The sequence below is a fragment of the Anarrhichthys ocellatus genome, unplaced genomic scaffold (assembly GCF_004355925.1).
Source record: "Anarrhichthys ocellatus isolate YVR2014 unplaced genomic scaffold, GSC_Weel_1.0 scaffold19, whole genome shotgun sequence".
Classification (NCBI taxonomy): Eukaryota; Metazoa; Chordata; class Actinopteri; order Perciformes; family Anarhichadidae; genus Anarrhichthys; species Anarrhichthys ocellatus.
In genome coordinates this window covers 2,586,440-2,608,923 of record NW_022280049.1, presented here as the reverse complement: position 1 = coordinate 2,608,923, position 22,484 = coordinate 2,586,440, and the positions used below count along the sequence as shown (strand labels likewise).

General features: G+C 42.6%; 1 protein-coding gene across 3 annotated transcripts in view; it reads right to left on the bottom strand.

Annotated features, from left to right (window-relative positions):
• gria3b (glutamate receptor, ionotropic, AMPA 3b) overlaps positions 1-22,484 on the bottom strand; it is a 75,161-nt gene that overhangs the window by 36,459 nt on the left and 16,218 nt on the right. For all 3 annotated transcript variants that reach the window (XM_031858090.1, XM_031858089.1, XM_031858091.1), the window contains exon 3: positions 15,976-16,215. In XM_031858090.1, the coding sequence (XP_031713950.1) occupies positions 15,976-16,215 (240 nt within the window). The remainder of the gene's footprint in view (positions 1-15,975; positions 16,216-22,484) is intronic.

Sequence of the window (22,484 nt, the reverse complement as noted above, 5' to 3'; positions counted from 1 at the left end):
AGAGAGAGAGAGAGAGAGAGAGAGAGAGAGAGAGAGAGAGAGAGAGATGGAGAGAGAGAGAGAGAGAGACCCAGAGGATTAGACACAAAAGAGGCACACGTTTACTGTTATGCAAGAACTGGGAGGCTGCTAATTTATTCTAGAGAGGCTCTTGCTTGAATCCAAAGGTTAAAGGCCAACTCATTACAATCTAAAATAGCATTCCAAACTCTGCAGGTCCTCGAAAATATTGTCTAGAGTCTAGACTTCGTGTGCAAGTGTGGAAGCTATCGTGAATTTACCTTTGCATACTGAGAAGGCAATATCATTATGAAGTAAAGGGACAGGAATTGTATCTCCATAATATTAAAAGATCAGCGGGTGATGTTATTGCGCTTGGCGTCAGTTAAATCATGGCACTTAGCTCAGCCACATGTTAACTTTGACAATGTGGTGAAACACATCCCGGCCCATGTCTCCTTGGAGGATTGTGCCAACTCATTTAAAGATAAAGACAATGAAAGATTCATCCAGGCCAGTGGTAGAAAGAGATCATTATGCTACCAGAGGAATGGAGAATGAGCCCTTCCAATGATTAATGAACACGTGAAATATTTTCATTTAATAGAGCGCCCAGAAACACTATGGTCAAATCATATAACACAAAATGAATAATGAAGTTCTATTTCTGGAGGGATAGATTGCACACAGTAGAAGTAATAAAAAAAAATGGCTTAACTCTTCTCCAACATTAAAGAAGTGAGAATGAACATAAAGGTTATTAATGAAAATCAAGCACACTGCTGGTATTTCATTAAGCCATGGACAATGCAAACGCAAACTTTATGTAAAATAAGCTTCAGTTCCATCTCTCTTTTCATTTTCTATCGTGCATCATGTGGTTAGACGATGCAGAGAAGCAGCGAAAAATGTGCAGGAACAGCAAATTTCAGGTACGCATTCAGACATACAGATCTTATGTCGATTAATACTAATGCCATATGTGAATGAATATTATGCAAATTGCCTGACAAACTGAACAGCAGTGTGCAAAGTAAACGTTTCTCGTATATTTTTTTTCACCGTTTGCCATTTCTCCGAACAACCTTATCTCTATGAACCGGCTGCAGAAAGTCAATAAAGCCAGCAGAGAGACCAAAGACACAACAACAGCTATATAAGAAATCCACTTTGTGACTCTCTTCATTTCTCTGCTTTTGAAATCTTTTTCCATTCCATTCTGAATGGTCCTGCTGCCCTTTTTCTTGTAACTCTTAAATGCTCTGAGAGTGCTGTGCCGTGTGAGTCTGCAACCCCGGTGTGCGGCCGCCTCTGCAGCACAAGGCCACAGCTCCATCGGATGATCTTTTGGCGTGCGGCACAGCAAGCCGCAGAGGATGACGCACTGTGTGTCATCAGTCCAGTGGAGCAATGGCGTACCGCCTGGAGACATCGGCCTCTCAGACCTCGAGGTTATCTGGCAACGAAGTTATCAGGTCACATCTCCAAAGAGTTCAGCCTACAGTTCGTGAATGTACCTTGTAGCACAACACGGCCTTCAGATGATGTTGTGCTTGCATGTAGATGCACACATATAGTCCCTTTGTAGCTTCTGGGTCACAGAGCTGGTTAAAAGTATCAACACTTGTACATCTGACGTGAAACACCGCAGGACAAGAAGAATATGAAGGTAGCGTAGCCTGAAGGCATAAAATCGTCAAATGTACTTTTTTTTATTTTTACCTGGACAAAAGCCACAATTTTCGAGGGAAAAGAAAGAAATGTAAAAGTGAAGAGAAAACATCTGAAGCTTTTCTGAGGTATCATCATTTTTACATGAGCACAGCAGCGGCAGTCTCTCATGTAGTATACCTCCTCACATCTCCCCTACCTAAAGAAAAAGTTACAGAACGAGGTTTGAATAACATGGATGCATTATTCATTTTCCTCAGGCATATGCTCAGAACCTCAGCAACCACAAGCCAGCTGGATAGCCATTCCCAGCAATAAAAGCCTCTCACATTAAGAGATGTCATGCAGATTAACTGGGTCAAAACGTTCTCTTTTGGTTTGGAAACTGACAAGAATACGGCTGGTAAAGGTAAAAATGCCAATGAACCATTTAGCACACTGTAATCACGTTGGGTGTATGACATGCCATGCATATGGGTTAAAATGATAGGGTGGCTATTTGTTTCAGGGCTGAAAGTATCAGTCCAATCACTGATTCCTGTGCAGCTTGAAAGAGGCAATAACACATCAAAAGAAAATATGAATGCCTACATGGGAATGCTCTAAGGATTTGGGTTTCATATATTTAAGTGTCTGCAGAGTTCTGTCTCCATAAAATCTGTGCATTTCCAATTTTCATTTCTGAGGTCTGAGGTGCCAGGAAAACATGAATTATGCTAACTCGTATGTGCAAGAAGGAAACAGTGTCCTGTCAATCAGATTACAATCACATAGGGCTTTTATTTTGAAATTACTGATTTGTGCGGAGCTCATCTTCTCCTGCCTCCAGCAAACCCTGAACTGTGTTGAAACAATTGGATTCATTTAAGATTCACAGAAGATTCCATGCCTGCCTAGTTTTACATTTGTATGGAAATTAAGAGATGGAATCTGGTAGTGGTAAATAGTCTGTCCAGAAATGGATTACTTTTGCTCGACAGTCAGCAGAAAAGTTTATGTTTCGTGGTTTAGACTTCAAAATCGAATTTGAACAAAATCCTTTGAGTGCAACTTAATGTGACAGCAGCAACGAGACTGACAGCTCAGTTTTCATCTCCACCAACAAGTAAAAAATAAATCAGGTCTGCATAAATGTACAACTGCCAGTCACCTTTGTCGGCCAGAGTCCATTCCAGCTTCAGCTAATCAATGGATTCATCATCATCATTCATCCTACAGCATCGGAGACCCCTCATAAATGCTTTTGCTCATGATATTTATTTCTAACATGAAGAAAAGCCATAAATCCTTTTCACCTCTTTGCCTTCAGGAGCCCCACAGCTGCGTTTCATCCAAAAATGTAAAACAGTCAACTACATAAATTATGGAAGACAACAACAAGATTTCCTTATCACTGGCTATAAATCCCCGATGTACAGATGTCGCAGCGGCGTGCAGCAGTTCCTGCTGATCATGCTCCTCAGAGCTAATCATGCCATCGAGACAGGAGAATATAAACATGGTGTAATGCTCGCTGATGCCAGTATGTACAGTAAATATAGAAACATACAAACGGTGTAGCAGAATACAATGTGCATATTTGGTGTGTAAGTTTAAGATACACGGGACATTATATTAATGTTTTACTGTATGTGTGTGTGTTCATTTGCATAAAACACTCTGAACAAAGTTATTTATGCTTTCCTGCGCTGTGACAAAAGTGTGAGGATGAACTATTAAGTTGTTGCATTTTACTCATTTAGCTAGTTAGCTAGCTAGCTACTTTGCTAATTCCACCATGTTTTCATGCTGAAGTCACAGTTGTACAGAAAAAGAAACCCCACAGCAGGCTGGAGGGTAGCGGAGGCGCTGGGTCTACGGTTCCTCTGCCTCACTCCTTGCCGGTAGGAGTCTATTTCACCGGTAAGAGTGCAGACAGGAGCTCTGGAGACTAGCTAGCTAACTAGCCAGCCTTCCGCTCCAGGGCTCCTGTCTGCTCTCCTCCTGGCAAAGTAGTCTGCCAGCAAGATATGTCCCCATTGGTTGTTAACTTTCTTAAGTAACACTCACGGTCCCGGAGAGTGAGGGACTGTACATATTGAGAGAAACTTGTATTTTCTTTAAGGATTATTTTAAAAAAACAAGCCGATTCAACTTGCTAGTTGGTGTCAGCTAGCGTGCTCAGAGATGTATTCTGCCTCCACCTATATGTTAACAGGAGGGCTCTATTCACTACACATATTGTTTAGTTATTCAGATTAGTTAAGTTAAGTGCTACTATATATTGCAGTACAACACTAAATCCACTTTTATGAGTCTATAAGTATATGTTATATGTACACTTACTTTGTTATACTGTCAATTGACATTTATCCCAGTCTATATTGTTCATTGCAAAACTGTTTGTCTTTTTTCCAGAGAAAACCAAGTAGTGCTGCCCTGTAGACCAAAACCAAAGGTACAAGGCAATATCCACCACCTCATAGACTTTAAACGACGCATGAGAGCAATGCTGCAGTTTATAGTCTGGCGGGGTATATATTGCACAAGAAAATAAAGACTTCTCCATTTCCAAGCATAGTGCATACAGGTTACAGGATACAGGTCTAAGTTGAACAAAGGTGAACTCAGACTGAGTCTGCCAGACTGAAGAGTGGCACCGAAAAAGAAAAAGGCTGGAATATGCTGGGGATGCATGTACTGTAGGCGGACGAGCACAGAGGTCATTTGGATACATTGAGAGTTTCTTTCATACTAACATACGTACAGACTATGAGTGTAACGTGTATGTGTATTTTTGTCTCCTTTGGAGCCTCGTGACCTATGGTTAACCATAACAGTTTAAACATGTATCTCTTTACCGATGCATTATTCCAGCCTCCGTCTAACAGGCTTAAAAGGAGGCAGAGTTGGTATACTGTATATATATATATATAATATATATATATAATATATATATATAATATATATATATATATATATATAGTGGTTGTGGTGTAACGTCAACGACAAGGCAGTGGGGGTGGCAAAATTACAAACATTGCTAAAATGACCCGCCCTACTCTGCCCCTGATTGGCTAGTACTCGTTGCCTTCGTTGCTTTCGTTGTCATATGAGGATTGACATTGTTTAGGGTTAGAGTAAGAATCAGGGTTAGCCAATCAGAGGCAGAGTTGGGCAGGTCATGCCTTGGCATGGTAGGGGTATGCTACTGTGTTGGGTGTTTGTCTGGGTCATTTTTTTAATCAAGCTTGAACAGGGTATTAAGTTTCTCTTTAATTGAAACAACTCTGTAGTTGGTGGAGCAGTGTATGAATGGCTGCGATGAGTGAAAACTCAATTATTTCAGCATTTTCCCTTAAATCTATATCAGAACATTGCAGCGTCTGCTCGCAAATCCCGACAGAGCCTAACGACGCTCCGTGTGCTTATAAATCAGAGCTGTTGCCAATGAGATGTTGTGGCAGTGTAGCATGCAGCAGCTGAGTGAGAGCTGCAGTCCGCTTCTTCGTCTGTGAACCGGATCTTAACAGGATGAGTTCTGAAGCGTCACCCGTGGCGGCTCAGCGGTAATTGAATTGAGTTGCATCTAATCTCATTGCCCAGCTTCTTTGGTTCCCTGCCTCTCATTAGGGTATGGTGCAAAGTGTCACAGGCCTCCATCTCTCTCTCTCTCTTTCTCTCTCTCACTCACACCCCCTCTCATATCTCACAGCTGATCCAGGCTAACTAGGCAAATCAGAGAAACCATATTGCAAATATCTCTCTAAGCATCTAGCTCGGCATTAGCCACAACTGGATGTCAGCTTCCGAGCCACAACTACACCACTTGCTTACATGAAAACTGCATGATCGCACTTTGTCATTGATGGTATTACACTAATCCACATCCATCAAAAATCGTATCTACTAATCTAATCGAATTATAAAAATGTAAGTAAATAAGTCGACATCAACTACACTACACTACACAATGAAAAAGGGGGAACCACAAGCAGCTGCCTTTACCTGCTGACAGCATAGAGTGCGAAAACCCCCAAAACCTGAACTCATTTCTGAAGGATCATAGTCTAAAGCTCAGACATGAAAAAGAGGCGGTGGTTGTTTAGCCAATAGTAAATGTGGCTGCTCCCCCCTCTAACTTGCCAATCCGCTGGTAAATAAGGGTCTGTGGCTGGGCGAAACGGCCTGCTGACCATTGTCCAGGGTCTCAGAGGGCATCAGAAACAATTGATTTGAAACCACAAAGATAATGGCTTTGGCTCATAACAGCGGGGTTTGGCTTGATATCGAGTTCAGGACTGAACACCTGCAGACAAATGCGGAGAGTGAACTTTACAGACACCGCAGCAATTTACCTGCTGCCGCATGTTGCTGCATAAAATATATCTGTAAAGGGTCAATTAATCAATTCAAGTACAAAAAAAACATATTAATATACTGCCTTTTTAATAGACGTGTATGATAGAGGTATAAGAAAACTTGAGTATAGACTTGAGTATCACAATATTATGTTTTATGATACTGTATCGATTTTTAAACAATACTTTACATGCAAAAACTTGTGGCTCAGAGTGCACAAAAGTATTGTTATGATGATGAATGTTACAGGCACTGTGATAAATGCAAACGCAGATGTTCTGATTGCATAAAAAAGGTAAACTTTTTCTAGTCAGATTTTATGCATTTGGTGGTGTGTTCTTTTGCAATATATTGAATCGTAACCCCTGTATCATGATAGGTATCATATTGCCATATTCTTGCCAATACACAGCCCTAGTATATGACTTAAGTAGTGGTACTGAGCCATGCAAACTCAGTGGTCTTGGAACTTGGAACATGACAAGTAGGTAGGTCATAAAATAACAGTTGCCAGCTCCGTTCGCTAGAAATGTCTACCTAAAATTCTTCAGCTGTCAAACTCTCACTCTTCATTAACTACGTCGCGACGTACGTTCTAATTTATAAATATTCCCACAGCTGCTTCCTCTCTATTGTCTTTTGAGGAAGCCAAAATAAATACTTACAGTATTTAGGGCCTGGTGAGTGTTTGCCTCTGGGCTAAGTATGCTCACAGGGCTCTGAGGATCCCTCCAGTGTTTGCACAGTGGAGATCAAAATCTTAGGCTGGGAGAGGAAGACGGCTTTATGTTTCCTCTCATTAGTCATCTGGCAAAGGCCCAAAACTTAAATAAAATAGGCTGTGGTTTGCTGGGATTATATGACCAGTGCTCTTGACTTGTCCAGCAAATGATATACAGAAGCAACAAACAGGCAATCAACATCCGACGCTTGATGAAGACCGAGATGAGAATCTCGGAGCAGCTGTAAAGACGTGGTAATTGAGGTGCCTTTGAGGATAGTGTTTAAGTACCGACAATTAAAAGAGGAAGACGCAAAAAACAGGTCCATTCAACTTATGTAATTTAGTGGAGGAGAAGAACATTATAGCCAGCTCTACAGTATGCGCTCCTCCACTTCTCTCCGCCTGCGGGAGAAGGAGGCTTTGCCTCCACGGCGGAAACGTTGCAATCGCCGTGACGCGAATGCCAAAGTAGCCCCAAAAGTGTGCAGCCAAGGCTTTGATGTGTTGTTTACAGGAGGCCTACAACCAGAAACCATTTCACTGCCAAGTGTTGTCCTAATCAAAAAGACAGCACATGTCAAATCAAACGGAAGCAGCATGATGTCTGTATCTTTAGAAGTGCATACATGTAGGAGGGAAGAGAGCGAAAATCCACCCACGGAGCTTCTCCATCTCTCCCCGTCTTTGTTCCCTGCTTTCTCTCTCTCTCTCACTCACTCACAAGGCGTACTGAGACGTGTCAGCACATAAACACTGATGAGCATGTGCGCCAACACATGACAGAGTTGTGTGTGTGTGTGTGTGTGTGTGTGTGTGTGTGTGTGTGTGTGTGTGGGGGGGGGGGGTCGAAGGGATTGATCAAGTGCTGCACCAAACTCTCTGGCCAGCTGTGGCTGATCAGCTGAAAATGAAAGACAAATGACAAAACAAAAAAGCGACTTACCTTTAATGAAAAGAGTCCACACACTATTTTACTCTTGTGTTTACACTTGAGAATATATATATAATATTTGTCGTTTCTACGAACAAATTGGCCCTGTAAGATAGCGTAACATCAAAGACATCAACCTCTACTATGGCAGCATGAAGCAAAGGCCAGGACCTTTTTCTTACAATGAAAAAAGAAGCTCCCAGCAGTAATTTCATGGCTGCTGAAGCTAGCATTGGGTAGGTGGTAAAATGGCTTTATTCCAGGTTCAGTTAAAAAGAGACACAGAGACAGCATAGAGGTGCATTGTGTGCTTATTGTGACAGGCCACGGCTCTCCAATCTCTTCTTTTGACTTGCAGGTTTTTCAAGGGGTTACTGAATTACAGAGGTTGCCACTGCAGGGTCGGAGTATCTGTATATTCGGATGTCACTGTGGCAGTGATACCTGTTTGTGCGTGCAAAAATAAAACGAGAGCAAAAAAATGTCAGCGATGCATCGCTTCGTCCATATTTCTTGAATATTATTTCTTCCTGTGCATTTTACGGCTTCTCTGATGTGCCCTTTCTTGTCAGCATGTCCAAGCTGATTTATTCTCCCGATGCATGCATAATTTAGCTGTTATGAAGCCGGCGTGAAGGAGAAGGGCCACTAAAGCACAAGAGGCATATTGTGTGTGAGTAAAGTCTCAGCTGGGTGCAGCTGATGCGCCATTATAGCTGTGATGAGACCACAGAGTCGAGGAAACAAGCTGTGGTCTATGATATAGACGTGGTTGCATTAGGGAGCTGTGCATTCGCACTTATTATCTCACATTGTGAGCAGAGGGTATAATCAACAATTGTGGGTGACAACATCGCACTCGACTAGACATTATTTGTGTGAAATGAGTCAGAGTGGCATAAAAAGGACTTGTATAACAAATTGAAAGGGAAAAGGCTGGTGATGGTTTGCAGTCACATAGAAAAAAAAAACATTGCTTTGCAAACTAATGACACTGCACATAAAAATATGTCACCGCATCATCTTAACTGATTATGTAAAAGAAAAGGAATAGCCATTTCATGCCTGTCTTCCTGTGTTTAATCACTGGAGTTTGGACATTCCTTTTCAGTAGTGTAGCGCATTGCTTGATTTGTTATGTTGTTTACAACAGTGAGAGCAATGCCAAACGACTACAGTCAAATTAAAGGACAGACTTGATTTGGTTTGCCATCAAAGGCATCCAGGAGAGCAGCGGGAGACATTAATTATTTGACTCTTTTAGGGAACAAAGGCAACTGTCTCTGGATAGCCAATTAGAGGGATTGCAGAAGAATAGGGAGCAAGGTTTGCTTTGGTTGTATCTGCCTGATTGCCCCCCCCCCCCCCCTCATATCTGTCCTATCTTTCTATCTACAGTAGCTTGGCAGGAACTAGAAGAAATGAGGCTAACTCTGTGCGGTCATCCAAGCCTCCCATCCACAAGCCTCTTGGCCCTGTTGGCGCATCACTCTACCAATTGTGCCAGGCTGGAGTTCTCATGTCTGCCTGTTTAACAGCTGATCAACAGGGTCTGTGGTGAGTTACGAGGGGCCCCATTCATAGCCAAGTGGTCCTGATTGATGCTACTAGAATATCATTAATCTGATTTATTTGGCCTTTCAGCATGTTTGCAAATAATCATGTAATAATAATCACCCATCTACTGACATTAGCAGCCATTACAGATGCAATCACATGTTCAGAATTCTCATCCACTTTCCATATAATTTAGGAAAGTTACACCAAGCTTATACTTCAAGGACAACAGTCCACGATCCACATCTTTCTTAATTCTGATTTATTAAACTCTACTGCTATTTAGCATGGAAATTACAACTCTGTCTGGATAGAGACAAGATGCATTCCATCGGGGCCGGTATTAAAAGGGTTTAACCAATAGATTGGAATGGGAATTACAAGCTAAGGAGGACAATTTGGCCCTTCAAATAGTCATAAAATGAAAATGAAAGACTGCATATCAAGATGTGTTATTTCTAACACCTGATGAATAAGAAGATACATTTAACATGGTCTGTATCGGGCTGAATGCTACACACAAGCCACATCACACGAGCAGCTTGTCAGCAGTGTGTGCATGTTGTCTGGCAGCGTCACACTGATTCTACTCAGTCACTTTTGTCACATGCTGCAGTCGAAGTCTTTCTGACCCTCAATACAGAACCGGGCTTAAAAATGATTCTTTTTTTTATTTTACAGTCACTGAGTGGCTTTTTCTTTGATATTGCGTACTGTAAATTATTACAAATTAGCTGACTGCAAATCATTTGTCACCTCTAAGAAATGTATCATTAATTGATGATTTAAGGGAAAAACCAAAAGCCATGAAATGTGACAGGAAATCTGCCTGCCTGCCTATAATCTGTTTTTCAGTTTTGGTGGACAATATATTGTCCCAGAAATAATTGCGCTAAACGATACTCTGTCTTATGTATATGTATTGTCATTTGAATGCCATTTTATTCCACTGATATCATGATAATATGAAAAGCATAAAAATGCAAGTACACCCTTTCAAAAAACAATTAGTTACATTATTTAAGAATTTTCAGACATTGGAATTGGATTGTGAAAAAAAGTTTAACAAAAAAATTGTCAAATGAATAAAACATAAATAAATTAAAACCATACAATCGAAACAATAAATAAAATGGACTCTCAGGCGCTTTCAACAACAACATGTGCGAAGCTTTATAATGGTAAATAAAACCCTGCTGTTTATTCTGCCATCTATTTAAAATGTGGGTGAAGAAACCCAAATTGGCTTGTTTGATTTGGGTTTAGGTTAAAACTCTTTTTTTCTTTTTAAAGTGACTATATTTCTCTTGAGGACAGATTTGGTGTAGTTCAACTTCTTCCTGCACTGTAAGGGCTTGCTTGTGGTTTGCTACAAGAAGCAACATTTTAATTCAATACTGACATTTTTAAGACCTTTAACAATAAATGTGACTCGGATAAATACTGTATTAAATGCCTGCACACACTTTGGAGACCATATAGTATAGGTCAGAATTTGCACATGTTTGCATGTTTTATAATATGCCGCTCCCTTTTTTGGTTACAAATACTGCAGCAACCTCTCATGGTCAATACTGTTCATGCTCCTTATTGTTCCAGATATGTTTGCTGAATTGACTCCTCAACAGTTGGGGGTCATTGGAAATATTGACAGAGTGAATGAAAGAAGTGCCCTGCAGATATTTTGGACTGAATGCTGGAATAAAGCTTCCACCTGGCAGGTTTTTGTCAAAAGAACATTTGACTTCCTGGTGCTATAATGAGGCTATGACATCGAAAGCTATTTCAACTGTCAGCAGTTAAATGATAAAAGTAAATAGCCCTGTGCTTTGAGTGCAGCGGATACGTGTTGGATCGCTGTCCTCCTAACTGTATCGCATTCAGAATATCGATTGCAGAGGGACTGATGGAAAGCGCCGACATGAGGCCCGCCATTGTTTTGTGAGACGGGCTAAAATCCGGTGTCTCACAACATCATTGTGGATATAAAGAGGTGGCAGCCCCAGGTCTTACCACAAGATACCACTGCAGATTAATATTCACTAAAAGTCAATGGGAAATATAAGTGCTTTCCCACCGGCAAAGGACTCCATCAGTCATACTTACATCTTCATTCGCATTGTTTTATTTTATTTCTTTGTCTACCTGCTCAGGTCAAGGTGAACAGGATTTTCTCAAGACTGACAAAAAGAACACAGACGGGGAGCGACGTGGACACTGATGAAGCAGAATGAAACAGCAGCCATGAGGGAAGGACAGGTATACAATTGACCCTTTTCTTATTAACCCCTCCCCCATGCAGCGATGGTCCAATCATTGCTTAGCGACTGTGACTAGGCACAGCGGGCTTGTCAAGCTTTACAATTACAACAATACTAATTTAATGCACATTTAAAGTGTTAAGATGGAGGTGTCCTTTGATAGCCTTTCCCAAACCAAAAGAGCCAACCAGTAAGTCAACCATATCGTCAAATACGACAGATGGTCAGTGGTCCTATGCTTCAAACTATGATGCTCTTGGTACCCCTCTAGCGACAGTTAGACTCAGGGTCGGCAGTCAGCTTCCATTGACACGCTTTGGCTTCTTACCTTGAGGTATGTCTTACCCCGGTTTAGCCTATCCTATACTTTTGCTACTAACTAGCTTCACACTGGGACATTTTAACTATAGCCTCAGTCTTCAAGCCCAATATCATGTTTGTAGCTGACAGGATTCTCATTCAAAAACAAGTTGGCTTGAAGAATAAGGCTGTCAGCTGGAGACAGCATTTCAACCAACTTGTGAGGCGATCGTTAAGACTGTCCTAACCGTTTTTTAAAAATGAGTATGAATTTCGGGTGCTATATCTGCCACTTTTGTCATTTTGGACTTTACACTGTGCACTTTCTGTTTCACAATTTGTCTTTTCTTGACCACTTTGCAGCACTTAAGACAGGACAGGTTTTGACTCTTGTACTTCCACAGTCACAGCAAGGCGACTCTCACAAGACTCCCAAGAAGAAGGGAAATAAGAGAAAGCTAAAAGCATATAAAGACACTGCGTAGAGAGACAAAGAGAGAGAGAGAGAGAGTGACTCATAAATCAAGTAGAGGTGAGATTGCTGAATCAGGGTTGATTGTGCCTGGGAGAGACAATAAAGCCCGTCTCTGCTGCACAGACCTGGCAATTATCTGCCCATACCTGACCGGCAGAACAGAAAGGGCAAGGTCCATCTACCTTCACCCTATACAGCTCGGGGTTTTTAAGGGGAAATTTGTCTGCTGATGCAAGCTGGAAGGACAGAATAAGCAATATTCACTCTTGGAGAACGAAGGATTGGGGGGGAAACACAGTATTTGGTTGAAGGAGCGCTGCGGGGACTGTCAGTTCTGTCCCGGTGAGTCATATGTGACGTTTGGGAGTGATTCAGAAGAACCAGCGGTAATATCTGTTTGGACCTTTCATTTCTGTCTACCCATACATGTGTTAAAACACACACACACACACACACACACACACACACACACACACACACACACACACACACACAGTTCCCTGTCAATTGATTACATCCTATAAAAGAAGAGGAGCCAATCATTAATATCAGTGCCTGCGGAAGCTCCATTTGCTTCCAGTGCAGTTCCTTCATCATAACATCTGCTTTCATGCAGCTGTCTCCTAATAGCATTTAGGGTACAAATTTACCTTCATTTCCCTCCAATACATCTGAGCCTGAAGCATATGGACCACCCCTCTCTGACTGAAAGCACTACACTAAGGACTAAAAGCATTTTTTGCCAGCCCCAATATAAGAGGCAAATGAATAGTGTGGCTGTAATTAATCTTTTCTATTGACTGAAATCTCTTGGTGGAACTCAGCTCGTGAATGCGCTGCGCTTTGTCTCCTGAATAGCAGAGTTTGGAGAATAATTGAAAAGTTGCTTCCACTATTATGGATGATCAATGCTTTAATCAGACACAAATTAAAAAGGCAAAAAAGCACTCAACATAATAATACTTAGTACGTCGCAACAGTTACTTTGTGTGGCACAACATGAGCAGAGTTTACTTACAGCAAAATTAGAAATCTGTCAGAACCAGCAGCGTATGAGGTCGTATTGTGACATGTCTTTGCTTTTTATGTACTTGTGTAAAGATTATTTAGGGCACATTTAAGGTCAGAGTTCACTTAGTGGCGTTTGTCAACATGTCAGGCCTCTTTTTCAGACAATGCAATAACACAATGGATAGCAAGACAATAACCTTTCAGTAACTCCCAATTTAGTGACCCAAAGCAGCATTACCGAGAGCGTAATCAGTGACACCCAACCAGGTACTTGTACCCCAGGGTATACTTCTGTAGCTGTAAGAGGGTATGTGGAACGATTGTGGAGTAGCTCATCTAATTTTAAAAACAAAAGAAATTACGAGTTGATCAAAAATACATATTCATGTAATTGTTTTAAGGAGGAAAATAAAAATCCAAAAAGAATTATGAATTTTTTGATGCAGATTTTTAACAATTTTTTTGTCACAATAACATTGTTGATGAACAATTGAAATTACTTGATACATTTAACTTATAAGCAGTTGATGTTGTTAGTTAAAAGTAATCAATAATAGGTTGAACATTTTTGTTAAAAGTAATGGATAACTATTTGAAACAGTCAGCCTAAAAGTAATTGATAAATAACTGAAATAAGTAAATAAAAGTAATGGATAAATAGCTAATAGTAATAGATAAACAGTTGAAATTATTAGCTTAAAGTAATGGATAAATAGTTGAAAGAATTAGCTAAAGGTGATGGATAAATGGTTAAAACCATATTAACTATTTGGTGGTGTTACCTAACATACGCTTTAATAGACAATATGTTGGAACATGACGGATGTGGTCAATGAAGGGGTACTTGTCAGGGTACGTCAGACAAAAAAAAAAATTTGGGAACCATTAAAATAAATAAACAACTTAAATAATCCAGAAAACGATACAGACGAAAGCAACAATTTTACTTTTGCCTCAGAGCCAGAGGGCTCAAAAGACATACACCCTTGAAGACTGTCTTCCCTTGTCACTCCTCCTGGTTCAGCCAGCAGTCAGTGTCCATATTGCCTGGGGAGCTGCACTACCTGATAAGCGAAGGTAGAGGCTCCCTGACACATCTGTCTGCTTGATGAGCCAAGTGTCAAAGCCCCCCAAAGTGCTGGATGGAGTGCATCAATAAACGACTTTAATCCCCTCCTGGGGCCAATGTCCTCCTACTAATAAGGTATCGTCTTCCACCACTGGCAGCGAGGAGGGAGGTAAAAGTGGCTTGGCACGGGCCTCAGCACGGGTACGTACAGTACGCAGGGAATAGTCTGTACACAGGTAACAGCCTGTAAATCACACGCGCCTGCTGTTGGCTTAATTGCTGGATTGTATCTATGTTTTGTTTCCTCTTCCTTCTCACTTTCCCTGCCTCCTTTGCCCTCTGTCCTTCTATTTTCTCTTCAAAGTACACGGCTGTTTGTCATCGCTCTTTCTCTGTCTAACACCACTTCTGTTTTGGTATTTCAGCCTCTTTTCCCCACCTCCGCTATGTATCCAACTCTGCCCCAGACGGTCTCACTTGCCAGACAGAAGTGGAGAATCAGAGGGATGGGCAGCATTGGCTGCGCTGAAGGACGTGTGGGTTGCTAGCATCCGCAGGGAAAGATACAATGAGTGTTCTAGTCAGAGTGACCCTAATTAACCACATATTATCTGCAGGCTGTGCGGAGGATTAAGGCCCTCAGCTCAGGACCCTGCAGGCCCTGAAACCCAAAGACTGTGTCCGCTAAAGCACACTTCATATTCTGCCTCAAAGCAAAGACACAGAGAGGAGGGGGCGTGAGGCGAACCACAGAGAGAGCAGATAGCTCGGAGCATAGCTGGACCTTTCTGTAATGAGCAAATAAACACGGGCATCCCAACTGCTAGGTGCACTGCAGGAGGAATACGCAGCCACCCTTTTTTGGCACCCTCGCAGAGAGGAAGACATGTTTTAGCTTCGTCTGTCAAATCCTGAATATATATCCATCCATCCCTGCTGCTTGAGCAAACTGAAGTTTCTGTCGGAGGAGGGGATCATTATTCTATTGAGAGATAATGAGCTCATTTTCTCGTTCGACATTAGAACACCCAGAAATGAACACTCATGTTTACAGGTCATCAGACACGCGACATGCCGCCGCATTAAACCAGTGTCTATTGTCAACTAGGCAATGCAATCTGGGAACTGCACAAAAAAACCTCATTGATGCGACACAATAAGCGGCACCCACAGGCAGCCAGCGACTTTGATTTCTGTAGAAAACACTTTAGCAGCAGCTTGACATACCTCATTTCAGATGAAACACAAGCCAATACCAACAACATGATTAAACAGGAGATTAACTGACACCAACCAGCCAACTGCTGAAAAAAAACCTCCCAAAAAATCCCAATCCAAAGGTTATAGCTCTTAAAATGCGCCGTTTCTTAAAGTGGAATGTGTTATTACAAGAGTTAAGAGCTGCTAGCGGATACAGTATATTTAACATTAGCATAAAACCAAACTACTGTATAAAATAGTGCAGTGTTCACAGTTCAAGCATTTACAGGGCTTTCATGAATTATTACAGGGGAAATCTATCCTCCGCTAACCCCAGAGTGCAGCTGCTATTCTGAGCCCCTGCAACATATTCTGTGGTTCCAAACTGTAATTCAAGCTGGAAGTCCTGGCTTCAGGGCCCATGCTGTCACTTACCCCGGTCGGTGTCGTAGAGGTAGACGAACTTCTCCCACTTGTAGTGAGAGAGCAGGCTGAGGACGGCACCGCGGAGGGCGGGGCGCATCTGGATGACAAACTGCACCTCGTTGTCGGTGGGGTAGCTGGGCGTGACAAAGGAGGTGTGCAGGGCGCCGCAGAACGACGTCAAGGTGTTCATGGACTTCTTGTCGTAGAATCCGAAGATGGCGTACACTCCGCGGGAGAACTGGGAGCAGACTGCGGGGCCAGAGGAGGACAAGAGGACACAAGCGTTAGGACGTCATTCGGCAGAATATGCACATTCACAAACGTGTGCCTCATCACTTCAGGCAGTAACAGATCAATTGGGTTGTTTGACCCACCACTAATAGCCAATTAAGGGTATATGTCACTCTAAACGACCCCCAAAGACATTTGACAAAGTCCTGTAAAAATATGAATAATAATACAGATTATTTTTATTATAACAACAGTATGGCCGTTTTAATTACACAGCCCAAGGTGATAAAAAATAAATAGTTGCCAATTAATTTTCTCACTAATTGATCTTCTATTACTCTTTGATCAGAGAGTTCCTGATTGAAATTAATGGTCTACTACTCAGCCTGTAAAATAACCCAAATGATGACATCAGGGTTATCTAGGCTTGGCTATGGACTATGGACACACCACACAACTATAACAGGAATCCTGTGTCCCAAATTGGGGGTGAGGAGTTTGAAAGATGTGGGTATTTACCAGGTAGGAAGGGTCTAATGAAAGACACTATGAAGTTGAATTATGGGAAACGTAGGATCCAGAGTTTGAGTCAATTAGTCAGGATATCTCTGCCTCTGCTGCTTTGACCGTTTCCCAATACTTTGTATGACTTTGTATTATTACCAAATAACTGGAGTGCCCGTTAAATTGAGAAAATAATCATTGGAGTCATCAATAATGACGTTGCAGCTCTAAATGGAACCCAACCCCAGTGATCACAATATAAAATCCTATTTACACCTGGTATTAACGGTCATTATCTGAATACGGATAACCTATCTGAATGTGAGAAATGCACGTTTATACACATTGCACAAGGCATCAGAAGGTGAGCAGATCTGGTAATAGAGGACCGCATAGTGACAGGATGTCAGCAAACATCACGCAGCTGTAAAATGCAAGCGGTACAGTGTGTGCGTGTTTGTTTTGGTGGCAAAGCGGCAGCCAATGGATAGGAAAAAAGTCACGGCATTCACCGAAAGGTCTCCAGCTCCCACCAGAAGCTCCCTGTCGAACGACTCACTGCAGCATTCTAAGCAGCAGCTGTGAGCTGCCCGTCACCGCTTCGGTTGCCTCCTACGAAAGGAGCTGAAATAGACAGCTCTTTCTGCCTCGAGTGCAAAGTGAATGCAGCTTCACTTGCCGCGACCTTGAAGCCACAGTATTTGTGTTTGTCGGTGCCACGATGTCACTAACAGCTACACACCTGAGCGGTAGCTTTGCATAGTTACAGGGTAAACAAATAGGGATCACATTTTAAGACAAGATTGACCCCCCCCCCCCCCCCCAATTTTGAAGAGAAAGAAAAACAAACACACCCTGTCAACAAGCTACAGACTGTTCAGTGAAAATGAGTTTCTGAGGCGACCAAAGGACGAAGAAAATAAACAGTTGCACCATCATTTGAATGTTTTCACTTGAACAAATCTATAACAACCACTTCAGGGAATGAACATCTCAGTAATACAATAATGTTTTTTTCTCCATCTTTCTTTTATTGTGTGCGTCTGATGACATTTCTTGAGAGGCAAAAAAAAACCGTTTCCATTTGTTTGTGTATTCATCAGGCGCTCTAGTGGGACGACTTCCAGTCAGTCAGAAGCCATTAATGTGTAAACTAACAGTCAGAGCTACAGGTGCGTTCTGCTTTCCCACCCTATCATGAATGGCTGCTCACTTATTCTGATTGACTCTCAAGTGCTCCCACTGGCTAATCAGGCATTCTTAACATCCGTAAACACTTTGAATATTCCAGCACGACGGTTGGATGACAGGAGGGAAGGCAGGCGTTACCTATCTTATTCAATTGCTGTGTTGAATATTTGTTTCCGATTGGCTGACGGGTATTCGTTCAATTGTTACAGGATACGATGCATCAGACATAGCTTACAGGCTCTTGTTTAGACACGGCTCTAAATGACGAGTTTCAGCACTCATCAAGGTCCATCCATGCTGAACTGGACACGTTGGGCGAGATTGAAACCATACATGTATGCACACAATAACTTTTTTTTTTTTGTCTAACAGTGCGACAGTATGTGCGAACCTTTCAGGCACTCAAGAGGACAACATGGCGGTGCTCATGTATACGGCTCTTAAGCACAATTGCTGTGAGAATGAGACATCTAGTCACTGGTGGGATTTGCCTCATCCTTTTTAATTCTATTCCCTCCCTATCTGTCCTGGTACAGACACCTCTCCCAAGGTATAAGCAGCCATTCTCAGCAACACACACACATACACACTCACACAAGCATGCCCACACGCACGCCAGGATGCAGACACACACACACACACACACACACACACACACACACAACACTGCTTCTTGATAAGTGAATCAACAGATGGACAGTGGTATTGTGGGCAAGTGCTGCAGGGTGAGTGGTGCAATCTCCCGCACTGAATGGGAGGCGGTGGGAGCTGCAGTCCTCGTTGAGGCCCAGTTTTCTCTGCACTCCCTCTTAATTTGGGCCAGTTCTGACACAGAACCTATCCTAGGGGACCAGATCTGGCAGCCTCTTTCTTTCTGCTCAGCTGTCCTCAGCTTATTAGGTTGAGCTGAAAGCAAGCCCGAGCTTCGGTAACAGATACGTCCCCGTAACCTCCTCTCTTGCCCCCGTTAGATGTCAAGTGTCTCGATGCTGCACCCTTTTCGGGGTTGCCGCGGAAAGGTTCGCGCGTTGCAGGGATCCCATGAGCTGTGCCATCTAGAGTGATCCGAGCCAGCAGGTATGGTCTCCCATGGCGGTGAGGTTTTGCGAGGATGTTCTAGACTAAGGATGACCTGTTCTGTTTTGGGGGCACACATTGGCCAGTCTCCCTGCACCAGATCTGCCAGCATCCTATACCAGCTCTGCAAGGCATCCTGCCACAAGAACTGCACACCGCCGGTACCTCCAACTTCTGCAGGCTGTAAGCTGTGCTGTGCAGAAACCTTGTGTTCTCACTGTTAATCACTACCGGCACATGTCCTTGGTCAGAGGCGAACAAGCCACGCCACATGGTGAGACAGCGTGGGTTCATAAGGCGTTTATATACTGTAGCATGCAGGTGATAGTAAATCTGAGCTCCAGAAACCTTCAGGTGGAACAAGCAACGCTGTCCATCGTGATTGATTAAGCAAATGTCTCCCCACATCAGTAGAAATGACCATCACTTTTTTTACGACCATCGCTTTCTCAAACTGCTGAGGGACAATAGTGGAAAACAATTTGCTGTTTCACTCAGTGCTGGTGGAGAAAAACAAAAGGAGTGTTGACTCTTATCACCAACAGCCGGGATCACCTAGTGAGGAATGAGCTAGCGGGTATTTTTTTTTGCGACTCCGTCTTTTAAATCACATACTTCTGCATCACATTGTAACTTTCTAATTGGTCTACTTTTATGTAACAAGCTGGTCCAATTTGCTACCTCGTTAATTTGTGGCGCATGTATATTTCTTACTCTTTTAAATTTTCGTAAACTCTTCCAGTCAAGGGTGAATAACGAGAGAGCAGAACAAATGAGCAGACTATATACACTGGGAAGTTTATTAATAGGAAATAGAAAGGGGGGAAAAAAGCAATCAGTAGGAACATATTGACCGAGAGGAATTTAATGTTTCTTTGCAGTCAAAGGGAGAGTGTATTGCACCAAGATTCCAGCTGAATAAGTTCTATAAAACAAAAACAAAAATGCACATAGTTTTAACACAAAGGACTGGCTGGATCTTTCTAAATATTATTGAGCTCCCTATTATTTGCAATTCTTAAGAGCCAAACTCGGAACTTAAACTTGTTTTTAGAAAGATTCCACAGACTGTATGGAAAGAGCTGTATATGTATGTATTCCTACACTCAGAGATGTCTCCATGCAGTACTGATCCCCCCTCTTCCTTCAACGCCTCACTGTCTCTCTCCACTCTCCTCACCACTCTATTTGACCTCTCCTTTTGCCTCAGCCATCTGGTCATCCCCCAAAGCATACATCCTCTTCAAGCGTGGCAGTATCTTTCTCCACCTGAGTGCCTCTCTCTGTCCCCTCTCACATTGTTTCCCACATAATATCGTCCCGCTCCACCAGCGGAGCAGAGATTGGTGATGGACTTGGGTTGAAAAGAAAAAAAAGACAAAAATAAAATTGCACAGTACAGCCAGGAGAGAGAGAGAGAGCTGCTGTGGAGAAATGCATCATCCTCATCTCTGTCAGTAATTTAATTAAAGTGAAATAAATGTCCTGTAGGTGGAAATAAGACGACCGGACCGGTCTCCAACTCAGACAAAATAACACATCAGTTAATATAATTCGACGATTCTGCGAGTGTCACCTTGAATTTCAATAATGCTAATTTACTCACAAGTCCTCAGACAACCATGTGCATCTACACTGAGCCATTAGAGGAGCTTGCTCGGGGACTGAGTGGTAAACAACACAAGGAAAATTCCCTCTCATCTGCTCCTTCTCCTTCTCAGACTCATTTTCCCTTCTTTTTTTTTTCTTCCTCTGCAGCTAACCGTGCCTCCTCCTCCTCCTCCTCCTCCCTGCTGCAGGGGGCCATGCATCCCATCTCCAGTTCACTGGTCAAACACACACAGTGTGCCGCCCTCATTCCCTTCTATAATCAGGACACTCGGCAGTGCTACGGGGATGTTACATTTCTGATGCATCGCTTGAGATGGCTGGCCTGGAATGCTAGTTCAGAGGGATATGTGGTGTCCTGCAGGCATGCTGAGCTAATTCATATTAAAAAGAAGAAAAAACATTTTCACTCAAAGTATTTGGAATGCTCTTTCGCGGCCCATGAGCCAGAGCTTTGCACAGCCTTGGGAAGGGGGGGCTGGGAACAGTAAATGTCAACGATGATTGTGTCTCTTTAGCTGTTTGCCTCGTCCTTTTCCGCAAAAACCCACGTTCTCTTTCTGGCTCCGTTGTTTCTCCTCTCAGCCACGTGTCCTCCATTTTCCCAGAGTCTCGGCCTCTTTCTCCTCCTGGTCCTCGTAACTTCTCTCGCTTCCTCCCTCCCTCCCCCCTTTCCCAGTTTCCCCAGCCTACATCAGGACCAGCCTGTCTTGCTCTGAATAAGGGATGCTGTCACTGGGAGATAGCTCATAAGTGCCCTGGGGGATTGCATCAGCTCTTGTCATATAGAGATGTGAAGTGCTTCAAACTGTTAACTCAAATGGCAGACCTAGATTCGAGAGCGACTCAACTGCAATGTTGCCGTGAGACGTTAAAAGGAAGCTATTACTAGTCCTGCTCCATCAACATCCTCTTTAAATCACCGACTGGGTTGAATGACAGCGACTCGCACATTGTGGAAAGAGAGCGAACAAAAGTGCACTTTTACTACTAACAGTAAATGTATCCAGTGGCTGACATTAGAGCAGGGCCGCTGTTTATTTAGATATTATTGTTAATCGATGTTGGAATCATGTTATTGTTAAACAAAAACAATCTGTTTCCATTCAGACTGTAATTGAACTAAATACGTCGTTTTACACAATGCACGTAGAGTATACCATGATTTTTAGATGTGATGCAGAACAGTAGAAGAGAGTTCATTGTAATACTCCCATTTGACAATTTTGTAGGTGATTGTTTTGCCTAAATTTGTCATAGTTTGATACAGTATATTGATATTTGAAAATATTACCATTAATATATCTTTTTTGGAGCATTTCATGCCTTAATCAGATAGTGGTAGGATGCCAGGAAGTAAGGGAGAGACCTACAAAGGCCCCCAGCTGGACTTAAACCAGGGAAGATGCAGTTCAGGGTCAACTTCTTCTTCAACTTCAGCTTCGACTAAGCCACGGAGGGCCCTGTATCCCTGTAACAGCTGTGTCATAGCACTAACTGTCGTAGGCTACGACACAAAATACACATTTTTGACAACTAGTAGCGCTACGGAGCAGTTCTGCTGTCGACGCATTTGCCAATGGGTTCCCCACTGATTCCTGGTGTCAGTAGTGGGCTGAGAAACACAGCGAGGCGCAAGCAAAATGCAGTGAAGAAGACGATATACAAGGATGTACGAACTCTCCTGCCCTGTGCTCGTCCATGGCAGTTTAAGAAGCCACTGTGCTAACGACCTCATCTGCTGCTTGCGTTTGAAAAACACAAAGTACAAGCAATCCACTGGTGAGTTGAGACGTGCACCTGTGTGTGTGTGTGTGTGTGTGTGTCTTCATGCAGGTGCTTGTGTGTTTGTCTGAGTGTATGATGGATGATAGGGGATAAGGAGCTCTGTCACTTGGGCTGGTTAG